Source organism: Diadema antillarum, unplaced genomic scaffold (assembly GCF_040938485.1).
Source record: "Diadema antillarum isolate AM-2024a unplaced genomic scaffold, OU_Dant_1.0 seq00001105_RagTag, whole genome shotgun sequence".
Taxonomy (NCBI): Eukaryota; Metazoa; Echinodermata; class Echinoidea; order Diadematoida; family Diadematidae; genus Diadema; species Diadema antillarum.
In genome coordinates, this window is record NW_027271921.1 from 1,585,843 (window position 1) to 1,612,472 (window position 26,630).

General features: G+C 41.2%; 1 protein-coding gene across 3 annotated transcripts in view; it reads right to left on the reverse strand.

Annotated features, from left to right (window-relative positions):
• The window catches only part of LOC139743780 (plasma membrane calcium-transporting ATPase 4-like), a 166,074-nt gene that overhangs the window by 78,578 nt on the left and 60,866 nt on the right, over window positions 1-26,630 (reverse strand). For all 3 annotated transcript variants that reach the window (XM_071654236.1, XM_071654234.1, XM_071654235.1), the window contains 2 exons: window positions 5,574-5,779; window positions 2,292-2,477 (listed from right to left, as the gene is read on the reverse strand). In XM_071654236.1, the coding sequence (XP_071510337.1) occupies window positions 2,292-2,477; window positions 5,574-5,748 (361 nt within the window). In that variant the 5' untranslated portion in view covers window positions 5,749-5,779. The remainder of the gene's footprint in view (window positions 1-2,291; window positions 2,478-5,573; window positions 5,780-26,630) is intronic.

Below are 26,630 nucleotides of genomic sequence, written 5' to 3' on the forward strand. Positions count from 1 at the left end.
ACGAGCAAACTATGAACCACTTACATCCATTTAAGGATCACTCGCAGATCTGTCTCTGGCTGTTTTTTAATGAAGTACCAAACCAGCTGCAATTTGCTCCCCCTCCCCCCCCCCCCCAACTTCATCTACCAAAGAGAGAAGGAAAAAAGCATTGATACACTCTGCAATTTCAGTTAACCTTTGCTTTTAGATTAAGCAGGGAGCACGATTCCTACAGAATTTTACTCTTTCTATCTCACCCCCCCCCCCCCCCACTTACTGGAGAAAGATGAGTCACATGAACTTGGTCATCATGCATAATAATGTTTTTGTATGTGTGGAGTATTGACTGACTGCTGTTTCCTTGGCTGAAAAAAAAAAAATGGGAACCAATGATCAACATGACAAGATCCCATTCTGATACAGACATTATACCTGTCACAGATTATGAATAAATTCTATTTGAATCATAGATCAAGTACAGCATGTACATGAAATTTTAGGATTTCTATTATTTTCCATCTTGAGTCACTGGATTACATCTTGTTTTGTTTTGTTTTGTTTGTTTTTTTTGGGGGGGTCCCATCTTCTCGGAATGTCTCCTTTTCTGATCATTCGACTCTTCCCATTTGACTAGAGCCAACTCGGACATGATATCCAAATTACACTGAAAGCAGAAGTCTGCATGCAGGAAGTTAGTCATGCGTTGTTGTTGTTGTTCTTTATTTCCTCCCTCTCAATGCATAAGGAAAAGAATAGGAGTTTTCTTCTATATCTCAATACAATGTTTGTGTATGCTGCATCTATTAAGAATCATTACCCGTGTCATCGGATACCGGCATCGATGCTATGCTCACTTAGAATTAGCATTTCTTCTTTTCCGAGATGCGATCCCCTCCCCTTTGGCTGTCCGACGTGGCATTCTGACGAATAAGTTCTTGAAGAATCGTCCCCGTCCCCACCGGTGACGCCCCACCCTTCACGCGGGTGGAGGGAGGCAGTATGGATGAATTGTCTGGTCGAAGGACACGCGCCACGCATTACCATGAATCAAATGTCATGTGTTTACAGAACATCTTTTGAGTCGAGGGGAAGCGGTTCGCAACTGGAATGCACTACCAGGAGGAAGGGAAGTCAATGCTAATATCGTTAACCACTACACATCTGCAAATGCAAGAAAAGGCACCGGAAAAGGAATGTCTGATGAAGTTTGGTCGAAACAAACAGACGAGACGAGACAGAATTCTCCGCAGGGACATACATCAGCTCCGCTTGCCGGCACATTTGCGTATAATTACTGCACGAGACTCGATTTGGGTTACAATGTCTTCGTTGTTTTTCTAAACTCCCCAAACAAGGGCAATAGATAATGTCTGGACATCCTGAATCTAGATGAAGCAAGATCATTCAATGATGCTGGACAAACAAAAATACACAGATCTACAAAGGGCAGCTACAAGTGTAGTACAGTAGGAAATTACAGACAAGAAAAGATCCATCTTTGCAGAGACCTTTAGAAAGACTCATTGGGATCGAATTAATCTAGGCACACGACTTGGGATGCCCCTCTCAAAAGTGACTGCGTGGCCTCGGATATACTGCTGCCCTTTCAAGAACTCCTAATTCATGCTGCACGAAGATAATGTGGCCTTTAGAATGAAGCCCTGCCCTTAAAGAAAAATGATAACAATGATAATAATGATAATAATAATCTTAATTCAAGCCGTAGAATCACACCAAGAAGATGATACAGACAAGATGTGCCCTATGACCTTAAAAGATTATCAAAAGGTCATACGTTACAAAAATAAAATTAGTGCCTGGATCTTATTAATGATGAAGAACACAACTACTCTCTGACTTTGGATAGATATGCTCCTTCTCTCTCTAACTGCCCCTTCTAAATGTCTCTTGTTGTTAGTCCTGTCTATATCTAGGTCTTCCTGATCATTTTTGGTGCTTGTCAGAGTGCGTTTGTGTGCTTCAATGATTTTTCTTGTTTTCTTTTGTAAGTCCAATTCAAGTAAGTCCAATTACCTCATTAGAATGTATGTATGTGCATTGTTACGTTATAATCATTAGCTGTAAGATAGTGCACACTCTCTTCTGTGTTGCGCATGTACATCAGTGACCCAAACTTTGAGAACTGAAACTTCGAGAAGTTTGGCTGCCAGTGTGGACGGACGAGCAAACTTTGCGAAGACTTCTCGAACTTAAACTTTGCTGCAATGTTTTGCCAAGTGTGACCAATGGCTAACAGGAAGAAAATGAGGGGTTCTGAGACCCCGACGAGGTTCGAGTTTTAAACTTACTTTCGGACTTTGGGAGGAAGGAGAGTCCCAGCGAGATGACGGCAGCAATCATGAGCATGATGAGTGTGGCGTCCTGGACGGCCTCCCACATCAGCTGCAGGAATGTCTTCGGAGGCTTGGGCGGGATGAGGTTCTTGCCGAATGTCTCCCTTCTCCTCTGGACGTCAAACTGAAGGCCATTGATACCTGTGGGGACATGGTAAAACCGAGCATTGGCATCTCTTTGTTTATTGATATTTTAGACGGAGCAGGGGATCAACATACTAAGAAAGAAAAATCTGAGGTGATATAACGAGTACACACTTAAAGAAAACAGAAAGGGTGACCATAGAAGAATGCAATGACAAAAGATTTGTATATTGGCTGTAATAGAATGAAGGCACTTGCAGCAAGAGTTATACAAATATAAATTCTGAACTTCAGAAGTCTTTGATTTATTAAATATGATGTGAAGAAGATAACTGGACTACATAGTATGACATCAAAATTGCAATGTTCGCAGCTATTTTTTGAACAGTTGATAGTCTGACTTCAAGCATGATAGTATATGCTATTGCATTGATGCTACCTTGATACGCAACTGAAATATGATCACCTACAATGTAAACATGGGTGGACTTTGTCGTACAGTAAATCATATTGTCACACCTGGAATATGTACAATTTATTTTTGTAAATGCTTTGAATCAGTAAAATTTGTTATTTTGTCCCATTTTTTTCTATATCTATAATATGTATATATGTAACTTTACAGACATACGCACACACACACACACCACATATATACACACACACACACACACACACACACACACACACACACACACATATATATATATATACATATCCACCTATCTAAACACCTATCTATAAGCTGCTTTGCCTATCTCCAATTCATTCTCATGTTCTACAGCAACCATGTCATAATCTCTTGTTATTCTTCCTGGACCACTGCCTCTTTTTCTCTGCACAACCTGTGTATGGAGCTGATTACTTTTGGCAAACCCAGTCAAGCAGTCACCCTCACACTTGCAGACAATGGCGGTCGCTGACACAAAGTATCGCAAGAATTCACTTCAATTCGGGGGAGGGGTGGTGAGGAGAGTGTTCCCTCTATCGACAGGGTTCCTGCACCTTTTACAAAAAGAAATTCCATGGCTTTTCCATGTTAATTTTTAAAAATCAAGGACCCTTTTTCAGATAGTCGTTAAGAGTTAAATTGATGAAAATCATTCTATTAGATAAGTAGTGTTCTTGTAAAGGGACAGAGTATATACCACCCCAACACTTTCTTTAGCCACCAAGTTTGTCTGATTCTATTTGATGAAATATCCCTTACAAACAAAATTACATTGCAAAAAAGATCACTGAAAGGCAGAAGATATATACCAATTCTTTTCCATGATGTATATCTATAATCCTACATTTTCCGTGAATTTTCAAGGCTCGGCAAAACATTTTCAACATTCCATGACTTTTCCAGGTTTTCTGTGACCGCAGGAACCCTGTATCAACATGGCCATCTTGCTCAAATATTTGGCGTGTAACGGTAGAGGCCTGGGAGGCAAACAGTTCGCTGCTGTGATCGCAGAGGTCGTAATTAAGGCCTGCTCAACACAGACACGCAGCGTCCCTTGTCGCTAATTATCTGGCAGTCCTGCGACAAAGTGATGCGGCCCCACCTGTTGAATTTGCCGTTGGTTTCTTTGCTTGCGGCCAAAAATAGTTCCACACTAATAAACTGTAATTATGTTGGTTCTATGGCTCCCCTGCTCTAGCTCTCCTCTTACAGTCCCATCAAAAAAAAGGACTCTGCTATGTCATGACTATACCCACAAGGGACAGACACATATCCCATTATTGCATTGCACTGCACAATCCACTATGGCACACAGCAGAAAAGCAGAGGTATTTGGTTTGAAAGACTGCATGTGTATAACCTTGAAGACAGGAGTGAACAGCGTATGCACCCTAGAAATCGTAGCCGATATTTCAGCATTTTCAAACAGACTAGATTCTTTGCGGGCAACATATTTGGTAATCACTGTACTGTTTGTTGTTGAGAGATTCATACAGTGTATTCAATGTATCACAGTGAACCTATGCGTCTTTAACTCAAATATATTCTGAATATCAGTGACATACATATCAAGTCTGCAATCAAAATGGCGCCATGTGTTATATACCACTCTAAACATGGTTTCCCCCTCGGCAAAGCACTCTCATTCCTCTTTAAAAAAAAAAACAGCCAGCACAAAACAAATGAAAATGGGACGATAAGTTCACCGCAGCAGCTCTAGATTCCCGCGCAAGATCTGCATCTTTCGGCGGTTGCCAACGACAACTGAAATATATGTCCGTCGTCGATGCATTAGCTCAAACCACAAACTCCGCGATTAACACTTTCTTTACTCATGCTTGCTTGCAAGCATTGAAATATAACAGAGTACTGCAGACTCTTCCACTCACATCACACCAAAATGCACCCTTTATAGAGAAAGATTAGTTTGATTAAAGAGGAGAGGCAGCAAGCTCTTATGGGAGTGGGGCATGGAGAGTTATGATCATAGCAGCTGTAAAGAGTAGTAATATTCAATGACATGGACTGAAGCACATGGAGGTTCCTCCATTTTGATGCAGACTCCCAGCGACAAGATTTATTACTGTGGTGCATTAACTTTGCTAAAAAAGCACCTAGATTTATTTTGCATTTTGAAATATGGGAGGTCACCACATACTTATATCTCATATCAAAGCAGAAATTCTGTAAATCCTGCATTAGTTCTGTAAGGAAAAGCTCACTCTTCGAAAGAAAACATGTTTTTCCCAATATTTCTAATCTTCCCAGGCACTAAAAACCACTGACAATACAACAATAAAAAAATAAAAAAACCCCTACCAAAGTAGATCTTACTTGCTTGCATCAATAGTGTATTCTTTTTATCAATTTCTTTATTTTCTCTTTTTCCTTTTTGCCGAGGTGGGGAGACACTGAATGAAAACTTGGTTTTGATGAAGATGCTTCCAACTGCACAAAGGCAACCCACCTGTTAGCACATTACAACTTTAATACCAAAGTGTATACTATGTTCACACACACACACACACACACAAACACACACACACACATACACATACTCCACACAAAGTCACAAAAACATACACACACCACACACACAAACATATCACACAAATAAAAAAAAAACACCCATCACATCATGCACGCTACGCAAACACAAACACAAACACAAATGCGCAACAGAGGGCCATGCATGCACTCACCATGTGTCGCCGATGTTTTTAATTTCGAGCAGAGGCCCATGACGTCGCCATACTTTGCATTGATCTCATTGATCGCTTCCCCTTTCCGCAGCTCCATGAGCTGGCGCAGCTCCTCCACGGTGACACCAAAGGTGCCGTCATCCGTTTCGTCCGCCATGTTAGCGTACTCCGTCATCTAGGATCGTCTTTTGTCGGTACTACCTCTCCTGGAAGATGCAGAGATGGGTAAAAAGAATGGAAAAAAAAAATCAACGACATTAGATTCTCTTGTCGCTGGAAGTGTCAACTCATGCAACTGATGCAAAAACAGACTTTCTTCATTGCAAGGGTAAAAGATAAAGTAATTATAAACAGGACAGACATTGCAGGATAGAGAGGACCAAATAAAAGAAAAAAAAACACCAACAGAATGCCATGGACATGGCAGAAGACTGTAGGACATCCAAAGTTGGTAAAGTTTTAATGGCTGGTAGTAAATATTCCTTGATGCTGATTATCTAAGATGAGTATCTGCTTCAGTTGGTATACATCCACAACATGAGTACATTAAATGCAGTACCATTTGTGGATAAGACTTAACAAGTTGATGGGTAAAAAAAAAAAATACTAGACGATACCTGTAAAAACCTTAATAATATTTTAACTTTTGTGTCTTGCAGACTGATTCAATAGCTACAAAAAAACTCTAGCCTAAAACAAATCAGAGCACATCATTTACTCAAACACGTTATCATGCCTAATGAGTTAGAGAGCAGCGATTCTAAGAATACCAAGCCCAGTACAGTAAAGGTTTCCTAGGAAAGAGTTTAGAGAGACAATGGACCAAGATCAACTTGATGAATTTGCATATATCTACAAAAGTTTCCATGGCAACCGGGTCTCATTCAGATCAATGCCGTGATGCCTTGCCAATCAGCAGCCGTAAGGAAAACGTTCACAGCCATCAACTCTCAGTGGGTTTAGGCCCACGAATCCTGTGAAACACACTGTCTCAAAGTCCCATTGTTACTTCACATGATTCCATGGGAATGATTGGGTTAATACAATTACTTATATAGATTGATTGTGTGTGTGTGGGGGGGGGGGGGGAGAAAGAGAGATTGTATCACTGTTTCCTACAAGAACATTCATTTCCTAATTAGCACGCCAACAAGCAAAACTCATCATGTAAAGAAGATCTTTGCCTTGTATTTGCTGCTCCATTAAAAAAAAAATATTATATTGATGAAAATGGCTTTACTACATCCAAAATAGGTGCGTCATCAAGTGTATGTATATTCATGTTTTTCTCAGCCCAATGCACTATGATTATATGATTGTGTTTCTGAGGTACAGAGGCTGAAATGGTGCCTAGAGAAGACCAGCATACAGCCAAGCCACATGGGGGTTATTTCATTTGACAGTCTGTAAACAGAGACTATTACAACATTTCTACATCTACCTAAGATAACCACACTTCACTAAGATAGAGGTAGATGTCACTATTTTCAACATCATGTACCAATGCTCTGTGTGTGTGTGTGTGTGTGTGTGTGTGTGTGTGTGTGTGCGTGTGTGTGTGTGTGTGTGTGTGTAGGTCTGCACTTGTGTACATTTGTCATAAAAATTTCTGCATGACAAGAACATAAGGACTTCATCATCTCTTTATATGAGTCAGGGTCTCATATGTTCAGTACCACTTTTTTTTCTCTCTTTTTTAAATGTTCAAACTAGCTCTGAGGCAAAGATCCATCCAACCAAAACTAAAGAATGATATAATCCATCTAGTTTTCTGAAAACCCACATAAAAATAGATTCCTACTCCAATTAACCTGATCTGCAGTCTGCATCAAACGACACACCTGTGGAATGAGAAACTTGACTTGCTATCAGAATTGCAGATGGTGTTCCCTTCTCTCTCTCCATCTCCCTATCTCTCTCTCTCTTTCCATCTCTATCTCTCTATCTTGAACTCTCTATATTTCTCTCTATATCTCTCCCTCTCTATCTCTATATATCTGTCCCTCTCCTTCTCTCTTCCCACCTTGGTGCACAGCATATATTTCTCTCTCCCTATCTCTATCTATCTCTCTCCCCCCCCCCACCCCCTTGGTGCATAGTGTATGTGATGAAAGACCCTGCCCCTATCTTCTGTGGTGGAGTGAGGGTGTGAGTTACAGGATTCCAGGTCACCTGAATGAATGCAATGCATTTTTTATCATACTGCGACACCACTGCCCACACATGAAGAGCAATCCTCCTGACTGCCCCTACTTCCTTCTTTCACACACATGATGAGCCATTCTTCCCCACCCCAGCCAACCCTCATTGCCCAAAATGGTGCTTCCCTACTCCTTCCCCTTCTCCCCCCCCCCCCCAATCCACTGGCCGCCTCTTTTCCCCAATTCCTCCCACTTTCCCCATGGCAACGCAACATCTGATCATCTCCACCTCCTTTTTCCAGAAACTCGCGCCACCAGCAAAATAAATGAGACGGGAACACGGCCTGACCTTTTGTGCGGCTCGTCCCGAGCACACGGGCCTCGCAGACTCGCCGAGCATTCTCTGATGTATGGCCAAAGGAATCGGTTCTGACAAATGAATGTCTCGAACCGCTGTGTTTATTTCCTTGCACTTCTCTAGACAGGGAGAGAAAAGAATGGGGAGGAGGTGGAAGGGGAGGGGGGAGTTGTATGCTTAGGATGTGTATGGGTCGACTTCCTGTTGAAAGAGGAGCCATGAGGAGAGGTGTCCGGTCAAAACCTTCAGCGACAATTCTGACATCTCCCCTTCTCACTTCTATCACTTAGCTGCCGAGTTCTCATTTACAAAGCAGTCTCTCTTACTCTATCTCTGCCCACCCTCTCTCTCTCTCTCTCAAACACACCCACTGGCTGATACAGAGAAATTCCCCTATCCTCCTGATTGCACCTTGGAAAAATATCCCCTGTCTGGCCCACTTCATATTATTGTGGACCTCTTTTCACTGAATTTGGCCCAAACTAAGTCCTCATTTTTTGCATTCGCTTTCGCTGAAATTCCTCTTCTCTCTGCCCACTATGTGATCTTTAGAATTGTGGTTTTCTCTTTACCTGCTTTACTTACAATTTGTCCCACGCCTGAACAATCAACTCCTTCCAAAGGATGTTTTGGATTTCCTTTCCGCATGATTTCATAGTTACCACATCTCAATGATTTGCCTTGCTGTGTTTAAAATGGGTTTCTCTTATCATATGATAAATTCAGAGTCACGCATAGTTCACTGACCTTCAATGTTACATCATCTCTTACGTCTCATGACGTCCACAAGAAACATTTTTTTCTTCTTTCTCATTACCACTAATGTTAGTTTCTTCCATTCCACATCCAAGTCATGTGCACTTAACCCTAAGTACAAGTGTATGCTTTGACTGCTCCCTGGTACAGAAACCCCATAGCACTGTAGACACTGTCCAAAGTCCGTGGCAGAGAAAGGGTTCATCTGGTTTCCTTATCCATTTCACAATACATCTCATTTCTAATTACTTTCTCTTCATCTTTCTTTCTTCAAATTGTCTTTATGATGGACTCTACTTTCTTGTATGTTCCTCCTTGTCTAATATCACTCTTGTTATTTAAGACACTACCATGAAACCAAAATGTCTGTAATCTATGCATTTTGTCATCATTCTTCATGGACATAAATCTGTCTTTCAAACTCCTCTTCTAACACCATCTAATTCTGTATAGTCCTCTCAATCTCTCTTTCAGTCTATTCTTCTGTCTATCCCCCCTCTCTCTGTCATTCTCATCCAAGCACACCTTACATATAGGGGAGGGGGATAAATACTCACACACACTCACACACACACAAACACATACACACACTCACACACACAAACACACACACACATGTACACATCAGTTGACCTCACAATACTAACTTGGAATCCCCACCGTAAAGCCGTTGCAAAAGGCCGTCCTATCCACCCACACATACGGCCAATCAGACGCACGGGACGAGGCCCTCTAAAGGTCATTCGGAAGCTCCGCATCGTACTACCGCTTACTACAAATCCACCCTTACATACACAAGCAAAGCCAACATGCACACATCGAGATAGGAGACGCGAACCTTGCGCACTGCTTGAGACATCTCCCTGAGCAGGTCACAAAGGCAAACTGCAGGAATAGCCACAGACGTTCTCCATGGCACTGCCAGGAGCTAAAGAGGCCCTGGCCAGAAGGTGGGATTTACATAAAACAGTCATCTTTCCAAAAGTTTAGTTTATAGTTTTATACTGGACTCTTCATGCTGCTTACTCCACAGTGTGGTGCATCACACTGTGTACAGTGTGTAACAGCTGACACAGTGGTTCTTGGCACACTGTAACAGTAAGGTTGGGTTTGATTACACACACCAGCCCTGCACAATTCACAACCGCTATCTGACACACCAAATTGGGGATTCCACAGTTTGCAGCACACTTTTAAGAATTCTTTTACTCCCATTGCTGCAACCACAGCAGACAACACTGAAGGTCATATATATCTCTTTTGCAAATGTCAATTTTGGAATGACTTTGCCCAGGGAATGTCATTCATTCATACATTTCAAATCACACAAAGCTGTAGTGCTTAAAGGTACAACCAATGTACATGTAGTTTTCTTGTTAAAATATGTACATAAAATTACATTTTAACAAATGACACATATTTGATAAAAGAACATTCAATATTTTTATTTTTTTCATTCTGAATTCTGTTGACAAATAAATTTCAGGATCGTCACCGATTCATGAAGAATCCTTGTACATGGAGATAAATGACATATTATACATTTAGAGCTGCCATCCATTAATTTTTGTTTGATCACTATAATTATGCTCTGTGCTATCAGGGTTAGATGTGGATGTACTGCCCCCATGCCAAGCAGGACGAGGGAATTAGCAGTTTTATCAATACCCGCCAAGAACTGAACATCAGTTCTCATGTTTCACTCGCATCTGTCGTGTTTTGGTAAGCATTCTGCGAAAACGCAAGCTCACCCGAGGAGCAACTACCAACAACCTCCTCCACGCGATGGTAAAAAGCATCAACAGAGTCTTGAGTACTGTAAACTAATCCGTGTTAACTCCGGCCCAGTAACAGCCACCGAACTTGATATTTCTGACATTCTCCCTTGGTTTTCCCCTGGAAGGTAGCGAGATGTCCGATGAAGAAGAAAAGCGCCTTCTTCTACGGAGTTCTTTGACCTATGCTTGCTTCACATCACAAAGTAAGACTCCTCCATGCCTCAGACGTGATCAAGACATGTCATCAGTTTAGGAGTAGAAGGGTGTTAGTGTACAAAAACAAAACAAAACAAGATGGCTGTGTAACCTCCTCAGTTTAATGCAAATAAAGCTATGCCTATTCCTGCTTTATGTCCACTAACAGGATTTTGTAACTGAGGACAGCTATCTGGAACTGGACAGTCTTATATCCCCAGCAAACTGACCGACCCACATATTTAATCTGTTTTAATGAAGTACAATGTACAATGCCACAGCATGCTTGCCCGAGATGTCTCCCAGACAAGAATTTCCAAAGACTTAATACCAAGTTTATTGACCCTTTTTTGCAAAACATAATAATAATAATAATAAATAAATAAATCCTTCAAACATTCATCAAATTCCATGATCGCTACCAAGATTTCATGATCACTACCAAAATTTAATCATCTGCTCCTTGTGTCATTATCAACTTTTCCTGTAAGTTTCATCCAAATCTGTTCACAACTTTATGAGCTATTTTGCAAACAGAGAGTCAGATAGACAGATAAACCAACACTGGCAAAAACGTTACCTCCTTGGCAGAGGTAATGAAAGCTGGTCGAATAATAATTTGAACAACATGCTTATTCAAAGTGAGGTGGATCCAAAGAACAAGGTAATAAGCTGTTTTTCGTTGTTGTTTTCTCTTTGTCCAGTCATGATTGCTACTAATCACTGTCTACATGAGTAGGTAGCAAACATCAGACAGATATAAACGTACGTGAATACACACACACAACTGGAGGGGGTAGCAATTACTCTAATTCCACAAATCCATTACAGAGCTTAATGAGGCAGGACCCCCATGACTCAACAGACAAACTGGGTATAGATTAGCCCTTCTAGGAAAGAAATCAACAAACAGTGATCTCATGAGGCAAATACTTAATAAAATCTGGGACGTAGATTCATCACAACAAAATCTCCTAAAGTGGTACCAACAGATACGCCAACAAAGCCAGGAGTTAGGCTAAATGGGTATTTTCATGGTAAAAGGGGATATTCAAGGGATGTTGTTTTTTGTTTTTGTTTTTCCACTGTACATTACCCCCCCCCCCATACAATATGATCTTTTGAAACAATTTATGTTTACCACCAACAGAGCTCAATAGAATTTGGGGGTTGCTATCTTTCGTAATCATTATGAGGCCATTCAGTTGAAAAACAACAAATTTTCAATGAAAAGTTATTTTTTGACCTTCATTTATGTCAGTACATAGACGTCAGTCCAGCATTACACATGTAAAAAATGTCATTTTGGCAAAATTCTTATAGACTGCTTGTGTGAAGCAATTTTGAGGCAAAGTTTCATCTCTAATCAAAGTGTTATAAATGATCAGAATGTATTGGGGGTAATGCGCAAAAAAAAAAAAATGGACAAAAAAAAAAAATCTGACATTCCTGAAGTGTCCCCTTTTACTGTAGAAATACCCAATCTATTCCATATCATTCAAGACATGATCAGAAGGGTTTGATGCGTTGGGCAGCCTCAGATTTCTTGATTACTGGACAGCAATTGCGCTTTCCTCAGGTTTGCGGCACTGCCGGCACCGGTGGAGTGCAGCGACTCGACTCGGTGACACAGGAAGTGCAAATCCCGCCTGTCAAGAGGGTGCGAAGAAATTATCGCTTCAAAAAAGTGCCAGACATGCATGACATGCTTCCCACGGATGGGAGATGAGGAAAAAGGAGGTTAAGTAACGGCTCCTTTCGCTACTCAGCTTTTGGGTCATACATCCCCCTACCCCATCTCTTCCCGATGCTCTTCCTGAATGTCAAGCGATAAATCAACCCCCAAGAGGTTCTCCGGCAAATGTCTGCAGCAGCTGCCGAATGTCATCAGGGCCAGCTGCCAAATGTTTCTGTTGGCAGGCCTGTGAAGAAAAGAGAGAGCTACTTATGACCCTCAGAGTAGGCGGTAGCACCTCATGGGCAACTACAAAAGATATGGGACCGGGGGAGAGATGAATGTGTGTGTGTGTGTGTGTGTGTGTGTGTGTGTGTGTGTGTGTGTAGGGGGGTCAGATTAATGACAGGAGCATCACAACCATCAATTTTGCCATATTTTCTCTTGTCACTATTTGCTGCCATCCTTTATGGTTATTCCCTTCCCACCACTATATGACACCATTGCCAGATAGCCAGAAGGCTGTAAACACCACACAGCATCCAGGTGGAGTTAGCGCCCCTTTTGTTCTCTAAACCTCACGGAGACAAGCGACATGACGTGCCCGCGTGAAAAGAACCTCACGGCTTGATGTCGGTGCAGTGACAAGCTCAAAGCGCAGTTGGGACAGCCCAGCACATGCCACACGAGTCGATTTCTGGTGGTATTTACAACCTAATGGGATACTTTCTGGGAGAGGCTCTCCTGGCATGGGTGCCCATGTGGACTACACACAAGGGCAGCCCCCAGGGCACTGGTAGCTTGTGGGTGGGGCAGGGAAGGCTTGTACTATGTCTCACGGGGGAGGAATGTGACATTGACATCTCCACTGATGCAATTTCAGAGAGCAAACGGCAGGCAGACAGACTCACATGGTAAGATGAAAGAGATTCTTGCCACATTACACATAAAGAGCAAACAATTTCTTTCCATGACTAAGTTTCCAAAGAGGACCTTCATACAGTTAGCATCGCAGTGTCTCTCTGCAATGTAGACTCTTAAACTTTCAATGAAACTCTGTGCTTTGCTATGCAAGCTATTAAAGGAATGTACGTACCAAAGTGGGACTGCCAAATTGTAACACCATAAAACTAGTGCATGATAGAATACAATTATATCACTATATTCCATGCAGTTTTTTGATGATATTTTGCCAAGAATACATGGTATTCATGACACAAAGACTGACTTCAACAAGACACGGCAGAGTCAGAAGCTTGCATAGCTGACACAGGTATCATTATTGAGCTATTATTGCTGGATGATTGTCAGCACAAAGATGTATTCCTATCAGCGTATCTAGGACATTAACTGTAGCATGTCGCTCTCTTTCTCCCTAATCTCTCTCTTCTGTATCTCTTTTATTTATATCTCCATCTCTCTCATATCTCAAATTCAATCTCTCTTTCTCCCTCGGCTCATATCTTCTTCACATATGCCTCCCTCTTATCTCTACTTTAAATCTCCCTCTCTAAACACACACAAATATATTTCATATGTCTCTTTCCAATCTCTCTTTTCTGTCTCTATTCTCTCTCTCTCTCTCTCTCTCTCTCTCTCTCTCTCTCTCTCTCTCTCTCTGGTATATATCTGTGACATCCCTATCTCCTTCATATATCTTTTTTTTTTCTTTTTCTCTATCTCATTTCAAACCAAGTATGCATTCACTAGACCCTCCTGGGAACAGTGCTAAAATGTCAATCAGCTATCATGACTACTAATGTATATCACTGTGTGCCATTTGAGAAAACTACGGTTCACTGGTTTAACATGGGAAAACTCTCCATTGTCTACTAGACTTTTACACACTGACTTTACATCTATGAAAATATCTGAAAAAAGCTTTACAATCATAAAAACAAATCTAGATGAGGTGTATATCAAATTTCACAAAATGCAATATAATTCTGGCCAAATGACTTTCGTACAGCTGAAGGCTGTTCTGTTGCCGTAGCACACAACTGCTTTGTTGTCATGATGAAGTGGGCATAATAAGCAGACAAAGCACAGTCACATCAATAGATCAAACATGGCATTATGTGCAGTAAGCTTGCATGTGGAGTACTCCTATATTGTGCCTCCACTGGGCCAACAAGGTGTCCTACAGAATTCATTCATTTACACCTGTATTTGCACACATGGAGCTCACATGCTTTTAACATGGGCATCATCCTGATATGATGATTTGGTAGCAGAAACACAAAAGGTTGAGATATGGAGCACGCTAGATGGGAATTCAAATGAAATTTCTAAACTTCAGAGACTTAGAATGGTGAGGGTGAAAAGTCACTTTTCACTTCCAGCCAAGCCCAACAATATTGCCCAGTAAACTCTCTAATGACCATGAAAACTAGCACTGAACTTACACAAAAACATATGAGTGGGACTGTGCAGACAGCAGCCATGCTACTAAACCCATAAAGTAGGCTATAGTACCTGTACACTGCAGTTAGGTGAAGGACCCTCATATCACGACAATGAGTGGCAGAAATGGGTGAATAAGTTTTGATGATGGTTTCTGAACAAATTCACCGAATAGGTTTGCTCTAAATGCGTTTTTCGGTGATTTTTTTTTTTAAATACATGTACAAGTATCTCAAACCAATATTGAAGATTGTGAAAGCACATTTGTACAGTGCGCTGCTTTGATCAAATGAGCAATGGGGAAAGATGACACTTTTGAACTATAATTTGAGGATAGCTCAATCCATCATGCATTGTGATGAAATCATTTAATGGTATGCTGCCCTCTTCAGATTTTAGTTGTGCAGTTGCCAATACAGAGCTTATACAAACAGCAGCTTCTTTGCAAGATAAAACCTTCATATCTGAGTGGTTTTGGCTTGTTTGTTTGTTTGTTTGTTTCAGCTGAAGCAAAGTCAAAATCAAAGGTATGAATATATTATGCACAATGATCTCCTTCCACAAGCAGTTGTTATGGAAACCATAGTTTGAATCTCATGGAAATGAATCTGAGAGCACAGACATGTGTTTCTCCCCTGGCCAGAATGGAGTCGTTGTTAACGCACAGGTGCTGTTAATACACCAGCAAATACAGTAATTGCTTGCAGCAAATACAGTTGAATGCAGACATGCTCCCTTGTTTTTCGTACCAGGTATCTAATGCAGTTCTGCAGAAAACTTCTTGAATTATTCCAGTAGTAGAAGGTCACAAGACACAACTTTAGATAATCCTGTGAATAAAGCCGACACATGCTGTTTTCATTGAGCAGTGCTAGTTAAGTATTTAAAGCAGTTTGATTGTCAGTTCATCTACGGTTGATAATAACCTTGGCGGAACGAAATATAGTGACGGGAAGGGATTTTCTCCTTCACCGATATTCCCTTGGATGGTTTCAGAGTCGAACGCGCCCGGTAACAAGCTTAGTCGTCATAGGAAGACTGTATTAAGCCCGGCCTTGGTGGAAATCTGCGAGCGCCAAGACGACAAGAAAGTTGTCTGCCAGCTTAAAGGGCAGATTCACCTAATGCATCTGTGCAAGTTTAAACAGGATCTGCTCCCGCGCACTGTCGATAGGCGGTCGGGGTGGATTGCCCAAATTGGGCCGGGAAGTTGGGAAGCAATACGCAAAGGGAAAGGGAGGACAGTGGGGTGGGGGGGGGGGGGGGGGAGGGTGTCGTCGTAGAGCAAATCGTTTGGTCTCACCAAGCGGAGCAGTGCCTGTCGAGTTCGGATGAATTGCCCAGATTAGGTGAGCTGCCTCGATACAATTTTCTCTAAAATTGATTCATTATTAGTTGGTGGCTCGGGTTGGGGGGCTCAGAAATGTCAGTGCTAATGTGGAGCTGCTGTATGCTGGCATTGGAAATGCATCTTCGCCTACTGTGCTCATGGCATGAGAGTGCGTGTGAGTGTGTGACTATGAATGTGTGTGCCGGACTATGAATGTGTGTGTGTGTGTGTGTGTGTGTGTGTGTGTGTGTGTGTGTGTGTGTGTGTGTGTGCGTGCATTTTAACTTAAGTGTGGGTGAGTGATCACTTATGCTTGGGGGGTGTATGAACATTTCTTGGATTTCAGTCACCCCAACACTGATGCAAGGCTACCAAAGTTCACCAGAAAAATCATGTGATCTTTGCTCAACATTCCCCGGGATGCGGGGTGAAATGATTCGCGGCAAAACACACCGTTGCACGACAAAATTGAAGTTGGGGGGGACTAATCTCGGCGAAGATTTACCGAGTGTAGTCGAAATAAATTGTTCGTCTGGATACAGCGGGAAAAGAGGAATGGAAGCATTAGGCTGCCAGTGGGCATGGTCTCCTCTTGCCTCGCTTTAGATAAATCGTCTGATATTTTCTTACCCTCTCCTGGCATACAGCTAGCATTTTGATATTCGAGTCAGGCAGACTAAACTGAGACCCCCTTTGACAAGGCCTACAGCGAAACGTGAATTTCATCCAAACTCGTCTCTTTTGCGAAGCCGGCGCCTCCCTGTACTCTGCAAATGACATTTTCAGATGCTTTATAGGCCTTCCTCAAAAATGTGACTGGGAATGTGGGAAGATCATCAAAACAGTGGCAAATAACACAAAATCCCAAGAATAAAACGCATAGTGTATCTCTCCCTGAAATGGATGCGATATGAGCGGCAGTTGCGACAAAGAAGCAATACATGGTTGTCATGACAAATGCACTTCAGTAAGAATGGATAGCTGTAAAGGTCAAGCAATAAGTCAATGTGATATTGATCATGGAAGCACACAAGCTAGGTATGAAATAAAAATCTTGCCGTCATGGACACGTCTGACAATGAAAACAAGAGGGAACATCCATACAGAGTGAGTCAAGCCTCTCTGCTGAATAGAACATTTCAAGCTCATCTGTAAATATTTTTTTTTTTTTTGTGCTGTCATGCCATTGGCTTTTCAAACAAACACCAATCTAAACACATCAAAAATTCTAACTCGACCACTAAATGGCAGAACTTCATGTAAGGCAGATAAGAAGACCATACATGGCTCCCAAGATGTAAAGGACTTTATGTTCCTGAGGACTACTCTCCATTTACATGTATCAATCAGATAGCATCCATCATTTCACATTATATGACTGAATACTGATGCTTCTAAAAGCCACAAATAAAGACTCTTTCCCATTGACCATATTTGATTATCTTTCTGGACATCGCGATAATGGAGAATCATTTCCTAAAGATGACACTCTCAGCCCATTTCAGGTTGCTACACAATTTCAAAGGTTATGGGAGAAATCAAATAACAGTGAGCGAAAGCATCAGATCGCAACACCATCCCTGCAGAGAATGAAATTTCACACCTGTAACTACCCGAAATGGGTTGAACGCCTACACCCCACGCATCTTCCATTAACGCGGTGGAAGCATTCTTTATGATGTAGTCTGAAAAGATCGCTATGCTGTAGCACTCACACACAGCAAAATTGTGCAAATTAACACAGCACGCAGCAATTCTGACTGGGATCTCCCATGCTTGCGCATGGATTTAAAAAGATTTGGCATTGCATTCAGTGCCATCAATCGCAATTTTAAGCCAAGGACACTGAAATAAAGGGCACTCAAGGTTGATCACGAAATGCGCATATATTTCTCCCGAGTCGCAAAATCACCCAATCCCCAAATTCCAAAGTAAAAAACAAACAAACAAAGAGTAACAAAACATGCACACTACACTACATGCAGCCCATGATGTGAATTGCTTTTAGTTGTGTAGAGCAAAGTTCACGTCTTTCCATTGCATCGAGTCTTCAATCTTACACCAGTGAGCGTGGGGTACTTAATAAGGTGTATGGCAATGGCTTCATATCAGATTACAGGCTTTCTATCAAAGTTGAATGGACACACCTCCAACTTGCATGGCGTACAGGCAACTTCTACAATACTTGACAGCATTCCACTGCATCACTGTATTAACAAGCAAGGGACAGGGTCTTGCTGCCAATTTTTGGCCACACGCAAAGAGCTGGGTTTGCTGAGCCGGAAGTGTGGGCAGAGTGTGCGTGCAGCATATTATGTGTATATGAAGCTTGTGGCGCCCTGTGATTGCATGGTGTTTTTAAAGGCCTATCATGAAAAATTGATGCACCGCCGATAAGTACATCAGCAGGTGCATGGGCGCTCCCAAGCCCTGGGGCAGCTTTTCAGAACCCCTGGAGCAGAAGGAAAGGGGTTCCGGGAAGACCGCAGCCCAAGCAGGAGTTCAGGCTTGGCCGCTGCTAGGGTGGGGTCAGTGATGGTATTGTTGGACGAAAACCTCCAATTCATGCCCTTCTTAAAAACTGCTCTATTGACTTTGTCTTTTATTCTAAAAATAGGTGATCGATATTGGCAGCACTTTGTGTGTGTGTGTGTGTGTGTGTGTGTGTGTGTGTGTGTGTGTGTGTGTGTGTGTGTGTGTGTATGTGTTGACTTTGCCCAAATCATGTATATCTAATAGTGCATTGGCATTATGAACTCAGGTTGTTATGGGAACAGAAACAAATAGGCATTTTGGGATATCTCTTGCAGTGAATCACACCCAGCGAGTTTTCACACTGCTATGCAAGTCTCTATTTCACTGTTCTACTTTTTACCTGCATAGAATTTGTGATATCTGAACAGTTTCAATCAGGAACGTACTTCAAGGAGAATCTAATGTAAACTATGCCTAAATGTAAAACTTCATTCCAATTCATAAATTTCAATGTAGGAGTATTCTCACGACCAGTAGCCACATTACTTTTGGATCTGCAGTCAAGCATTGCCATTAAGCCAGTCATTCCCACTGGCAACCTGTTTGCATGTAATGTCAATACTAATTTGATATGGTGGTCCAGGGAAGGTTAGGGCACAATCTAACTATTAAACACAGCAAATTCAAATTAGCTAAATTTTTGTCCACTTGATCCGTTTGTAAAGTACGAGGGAAGGGGGGGGGGGGTTGGGTTGAGGGGTTAAACACATGACCCATACTGTATATAACAGTGAGGCAAGTAGAAGTCACATCCATAGAGGGAGCTCAGCAAAGTGCCATTATCTTGATTGTGCTTTATCCCACTTGTGGGAATTGAATCATTTAGGTCGAAATCATCTCTGACGTTTTATGAGTTTTCATTCCTGTTCGACCCATAGCCTGAAGAGTTCTCCACTTAGTCTCTCTCCCAGGCTCCGAACAGCCGTGGAGGGGAGATTTATCCACCAAGCAGCATAAATATCGGAGACAAGTGTGCAAGCAACGGATGAGCAATGAAGGGGGAAGGCAGATTTGAGGGGGGCACTGCATGGTAGAAGATCAGTGACCTCATGGAAATCAAAATCGGAGTTGGCTGCTGTACTGGCTGGCATTAGTAGTACTGATGATATGCCGGAGTGCTTGGATGCTAATGACTTACCTAACACACCCTTGATTGCCTAGACTTGGGGGCAATTAACATGGAGAGAGTGATTCAAGTCTGCATCAGCACCAACACAGCATCAATCACGTTGAATCTGGCGTGCCTTAAAGGTGCCATTCAGCGTACTGCCACCTTTCTCATCAGTCTCGCTTCAAGCCTGTAAATGATTTTTTTTTTCCCTCCCCATTTACCAACCGCATTTACCAACAACCTGCCTAGTGCAATAAATGATGTACCACAAATTAGCTTAGATACCCTCTGATATGAGAAGATATATTTTCATTGAAAATGAATGCATAACGAACAAATAAAAGCTGAAAAACATTCATGCACAATATATTTTAATAAACAGCCAACAAGCTTGAAGCCAGGCTACGAGTACTTCCAGCAGAGAAATTGGAATGTAACTGCACTCCACTCACAAAGACATCTAAGCGATACTGACAGACCATAACTCATTCAAGAAAGACCCCTGATTCCATAGAGCGTGTCAGGCACACTATACAGTAATATATGAATTGTATATCTTCACTTCAGAGGAAATGATCCATTTGACATTTTATCTATGATGTAATCAGTTATAAATATCTAATTTTTATCAACATGAGTGACAAAATGAATTCGATGGAATTTCAGCAAATTTCCACGGGACAACATCACCACTCAAAATATCATACATTTTCCAGATACAAAAGAAACAGCAGGTAATTTCATTTTTTAAATCAAATTGTTCTTCGATCAAATTGTTAACGATGACTTCAAAAACTGAACTGTTACCTATTTGTCTTCTGAAGCATTCATAATGCACGAACCATCTTTCTTTCTCTAGCGACCCCCAGAGGGGGACATAAAGCCTATCATTTCACATGATCTGTGTTTTCAATTAAGAGCGAGAGGATCGATGGGGAGGAGAGAGGGGTGGGGGGCGAGACTCTTTCTCCAAGGCGCAGGAAAGCGCCCGCCAAGGTATGCGGAGAATCCCCCCATGTACCCATCCCAGTACTTTGCTCATGTCACTGTTGCCCAAGCTGAGGACACTGCTGCCCGTATCATTAAGAAGCCTAATGTGATTACAGGCTTGAGGCCGGGGGCCTGTATGCGCTGAAGCAAGCCAGCAAGCATGGTGCAGTAGCCATCAGGAGATGGGCAGGGTGGGGTATAGGATAGAAAAGGGTGGGGAAGGATGAAAAAAAAAAAGGTAGGGTGGGGTGAAGGACAAGATATGCCCTACCCACACTTTTCACATTCAGCAAAATGTACTCCATGTAAATGTATACTGCAACTCTCAACTTATGTTTGTCCAGCAACAATTATTTTTGAAAAATATCTTAATAAGTCTACAGCTGGTTATGATGATTTATGGGGCTGGGAAGGCCTTGAAGCAATGTCAATTCTGTGGTGCTCAACAACATAACATATAGCATTGTATTATGATACTTAATCTGGTGTCATATTTATAAAAGTAATTTCAGTGTCATAACATAGATTTCAAAAATCTGTATCCAAGAGGAAAGAGTTCATAAACAAAGAAAAGTGTGTATCAAATGAAAAACACATAACTAATGAGAGGTGGTTATTTCTTAACAGGGTTAAAACAAGTCCCTTGCTTTCAAGAAAAGGTATTTTTAGCTTAATGTTTCTGTTTATCATTTGTAAGCACTCTATAAATAACTCAAAACAATTCCCTTGCTTTCAAGAGAATGTATTTTGAGTTTATTGTTTCTGTTTATCATTTGTAGCACTCTACAAATAACTCAACCTCCATTTAGAACAAAATCTACAATTATCCTATGTTTTTGATGTCATAAAAATAGGACTATAGATATAGAAAATATGAAAATGCACAGCATCTCCAGATTGGTAAAAGCAACCCTCATATTTTTCCCTTCTGACAGAGGGATAAACCCAGTAGAAAACACGGCTAAAACACAATCCCATTATCTACTGTATCTGTCAAAAGGACAAAAACATCCATCATTACATAACTGAGCAGGTATAAACGTTGTTCTAAAAATGACCACTAATGCAGCATGCCCAAGGTTAAAGTAATCCAAGTGCAGAAATTCTCCTGCCATAAATAGATTCTGCCCAGGAAGGTGAGTTGCGCTTTCAGAGCTTTAGTGTCTGTATGGAGGCAAAGAAGCAATAAAATCTGTCCATTTCTTTTCTAGACACAGGCACTTGTACAGCCACCCAAACTGACTTGGCCGAGTGTAAGAGCCTTCATTTTGCTTCTTGAAAAATACCCCGGCCTCCCCTAAACTCTTTTTCCCATCAACTTTTTTTGTCTGATCATTTGGTAGAGTATTTGGCCTTATGATAGTTCGTATAACATTCTTGCACAAACCACTTTCATCTTGGACAGAATGAGAGAAGCGATCCATTCCCTGAACCTTCTTTCATTTTTCCCTCAGCGTGCTTTAGGTATCCCTCGTTATCTCCGCCAAGGAAGTTATGTTTTTGTTGCCGTTGGTTTGTCTGGGTGTAAGATAACTCAATAAGTTGTGAACCAATTTGGATGAAACTTGCAGGAAAAGTTGATAAATGGCACAAGGAACAAATGAGTAAATTTTGGTAGTAATCAGAGAATTTCAAAGAATTTTCTGATGGTATTTTTCAACTTTTGGCTTATAGGACCAATGAACTAGGGAGTTCACACTGTGCATACTTGAGGTTTGCATACATGCACGAAAGCACATGCTCTGCTTGAGGCAGCAACGCGCAGCAGTGCAGGAAGCTGACGAAGTAAACAGAGGTTTCTTTATCACTTGGAAATTGGATTATACATTCCTATACAGATCTCGAGATTCGGATCATGATCGTTATCTTGCTATTTCGTATGTGTAAATGATGCATGTATGGGTGAAAACAAGCTGCTTGATGGAGGTCTGCGCTCTCAGAATGCTTTTCTAGAAGGCTACTAAATGCACTATGGGCCCAGGGAACAGAAAAATGTTGCATATTGAACGGACATTTTATATCATGACATATTCTCCTGGAATTCTTTTTTTTGTGCCTAAAATATGCCAACATTTAAGTCAAGCTCCCTCACCTACTCTGCAAGAATGGAGACGTGTTTACGTTATTTTTCTCAACACTAGCTTTGCTTCTATCAGCTTGCCAAGGTGAGGAGCTGTTATTAAAAAGAGTATGGCACAGCATCACAAAGACTCTCATTGTGCCATAGAAATTAGAAGCAGCCAAACAAGAGTGGGCACAGGTAGGTGAATTCGTGGGCTCGCTGCTAATCAATGCTGAGCTGCTCCCTGGTATGCACTCCAAACAGGAGAAACCACGACAAAGAAAAGATGATGTGTAGCTCGGCAGTTCGATAATGAAGTATGTATCTTTTGGTGTATCTAGAGTCTCTCATTACTGCGCATACACAGGTCGCAAGGTGTGTGTACATAATATCAGAACATGGATACACGGGGATCATGATAGGAGGGTAAGAATCAAGCATTCGGTAAACAGTACACCAAAACTAGACGACAGACGAGAAAGAGGTGCACAGAGGTCGTTCACAGACGAGAGAAGGAGGAGAGAAAACAGAAATGCAAAAGACGTGCAAACATGAGCAAAATAGAGGGGAGATAACAGTACATTATATACACACGCACAAAAAGAGAGAAATGAGAGAACGGCTGAGAGGAAGCAAAGCAGGAGTTGCAAGAAATAAAAGACGAGGAAGAGACAAACACGACACGAGAGCTAGAGACGAAGATGATTCAAATTAACTTTGAGTGAACGCTGACATCAACAAAACATCACAATTTGGGTAATACATTTCGAGATACGATCACATCAAACTCAGAAGAATACACTGGATAGAAAGAGGTGGGGATGGGGGAAGTGAACTGAAGAAGAAACTAATAACATCATCACGGGCAGAAACAGTACGAGGGGAAAAGAAAGAAAAGTAGCAAAGGAATACATTACAAGGTTCCGCGAAGTCTAAAATAAACATTACAAGAGAGCGTTCCATCCAATTAAGGGGGAACCAGCATTGGTGGAAATAAAATAAGCACCCGAGGATTTTGTGTCGAAGTGCATGGTAATCTAAGACTTTGATCCTGTTTGGAGGCTTGGGTTAAAGGTCAGAATCAACTCCCTGGGCAATATTTTTTTTTTTCTTTCTGCTGTGCATTTTGAAGGATGAAATCCTCTCAGCATATCTACAACAATATCTCCAGTGTCATCTCATTTTCTACCATATTGATTTAGAAAATGTGAAAAGGCTAATTAGATTAGCCCGTTGAGGACAAGTCCCGCGGATATTCAGGCAGGTGTCTGTGGGAAATGTGTGTTACAGCAACATCAGCATGTCCTCAATGGGTCAATGTGCAATGATACAGTTGTGTATATTAGAAACAGTACAGACTTGTCAAAACTTTCTTGAGAAAATAGAGCTTAAAAAAAATGATTATTACAACATGGCACTACTGTGAAAGTAGACAAGGATATGAATAATGTCTAAAACTGATGCACAAGAATGTACACTAGCATGTTCATATCTTGTGTAGATGTTTACACATCCATGGCAGATGGCTGTTCACTGAGCTGTTTCTTCAAAATGGCCAGTTTATCACGACGATCATAGCTTACAGCATGATCTGCTATAACTGTTGTTTTTTGTTTCACTTCTGCAATGCAAACTATTTACACTTTTATCCAGTCTAAATGAATCTAATATATGAAATAAAATGAATGAATATTTTTAATCGTTGTATATAGTTGTATTTGGTGCATAACTGGCCGATCATCTGAATATGTAAAAGCAAACACTCATGTTATTTATGATTAACTGAGAATGAGCATAAAACTTCTCTTCACACATTAATAAGGGAGTTCATGATTAGCGCATGTCTCATTTGACCCCTACCCCACAGACTTTCAAATAACATGGAAACAACCTGTGACAGAGCATTTTTTGTTGAAGCATGCCACCTTTGTAATCAATGTCAATGAAATACGTGTGCAGCTTTTGTTAAACATTATCGATAAATCACTTTCACCTGTGCGTTCTAACACGGTGAAACCCACAACTTAACATTCCGGATCCTCATTTGCCTAATTATTCTTTTCGTTTGAAAGTCAATGGCAAATACACAATTATTCTCATTTGACCTTTATTTTGCACACATATGCGCAAATCGCAACCGTGAACTCCCTTATTATACAACTGCCTGCTACATCAACAATGTGAAAAAATAGAGGGGGGACCTTTAAAACTCTACAGCACCTCCTTCATCCAAAAATAAAAAATGAATAAATAAAAAATAGAGAACATTGATGGTAACATAGAGGAAGGCTCTGTACAGAACAGAGGCACGCTATGTACAGATTTAATGTGACAAGGATGATGATGCATGCCACGCTGCAACTAAAGAGGTGTGTAGAATTTCACGCTTCAAACCAAAAGACAGGAAGACACTATAACAAGTTCCCACTCGGCCGATAGCCTGTCAAATCATCGATCGAATCAGGCAGCAGAGGCTACACTGGCAAAGGATTGTGGGAGGTTGTGGCACAAACTGTCCAGTCTGTGCCAAGGAAAAAAATGGGTCATCATTCAGCATTCAACTTACAGTTATACTTAAATATTTACATGGAATTACAGATGATGGTTTTTGTAAAGAGAGATAGAAAAATGTCTTCACCCTCACAGTATTTTTCATCTTCTTTCTGAAGAAGAAGAAAAAAAAGCATGCACATGTCATTATTACCAGAGCTTTTTACACTTTTGATGTGAAAAGACACTATACATATTCTGAAGCATACAGACATGATCAAACCGGATTGCTTACAAAGCTGATAACAGAAGACTATGGAATCAACCTAAAATCAGAGCACTATTACCATTTCAAGTTATCCCTAGAGTACAGACCTACAATGTATGCCTATAGGTACACGGTAATGACACAATTTTGAGACAATACCTAAGAATGAAAAGACTAGCTACATATTTCAAATCTGAATCATATAAATGTGAAGCTACAACATTAATCAAATTTCACTTCAAAATGTGATCATACAATACACAGAAATACTCACACACACACACACACACACACACATGTATATACACATACTCCATACTGCAGTCTTCCATGCCCTTTCGTAATCATATAATTGGCCATCACGTAACCAATATCAAAGAGAATTGAAGGGATTTACTAAGCCTGAAGTGAGCAAAATGGTGGTGTAGCTGATTTGGGGGAAGAAACTCATGATTTGTTGATCTTTCCTTTATCAAGTTCCCATAAAGCTGAGATAGCTCAGCTTGCATTTGAGGATTCCTGGAAATCAATTACATCAACACACAATCTAAGACAGAGAGAAACTGGAAAAAGCCACCGACAATCAGGGGACAAACATGGCGACAATTATGCATTAACTGTGAAACCCAGATTGGAAAAAACAACGTATGCCATTAGGGCAGCCAGAGAAGGCGTAGCCGTTGTCTTGTTTTGGGAGGGGTCGCTGTTCCTCCTTTTTATCTCTTCTCCTTCCCCCTTCCCAGTTCTGTCGGTCTGTCGATGTGCCGTTCGTTGTAAGATTGATTGTGTTGCTTTTCAACCGCTCTCCCTCCTGTCATATATTATGTATGCTGAGAGTGTGTGCTCGTTCCATCAACAACCAGCGCTTGGATTTAATGCCTCTGAAAGAATGGAAGTGTACAGTCAGGTATACATCGGACTTGCTAGTTCCCCCCTTCCCTACCCCTCCCCCCTAACCCCCCCCC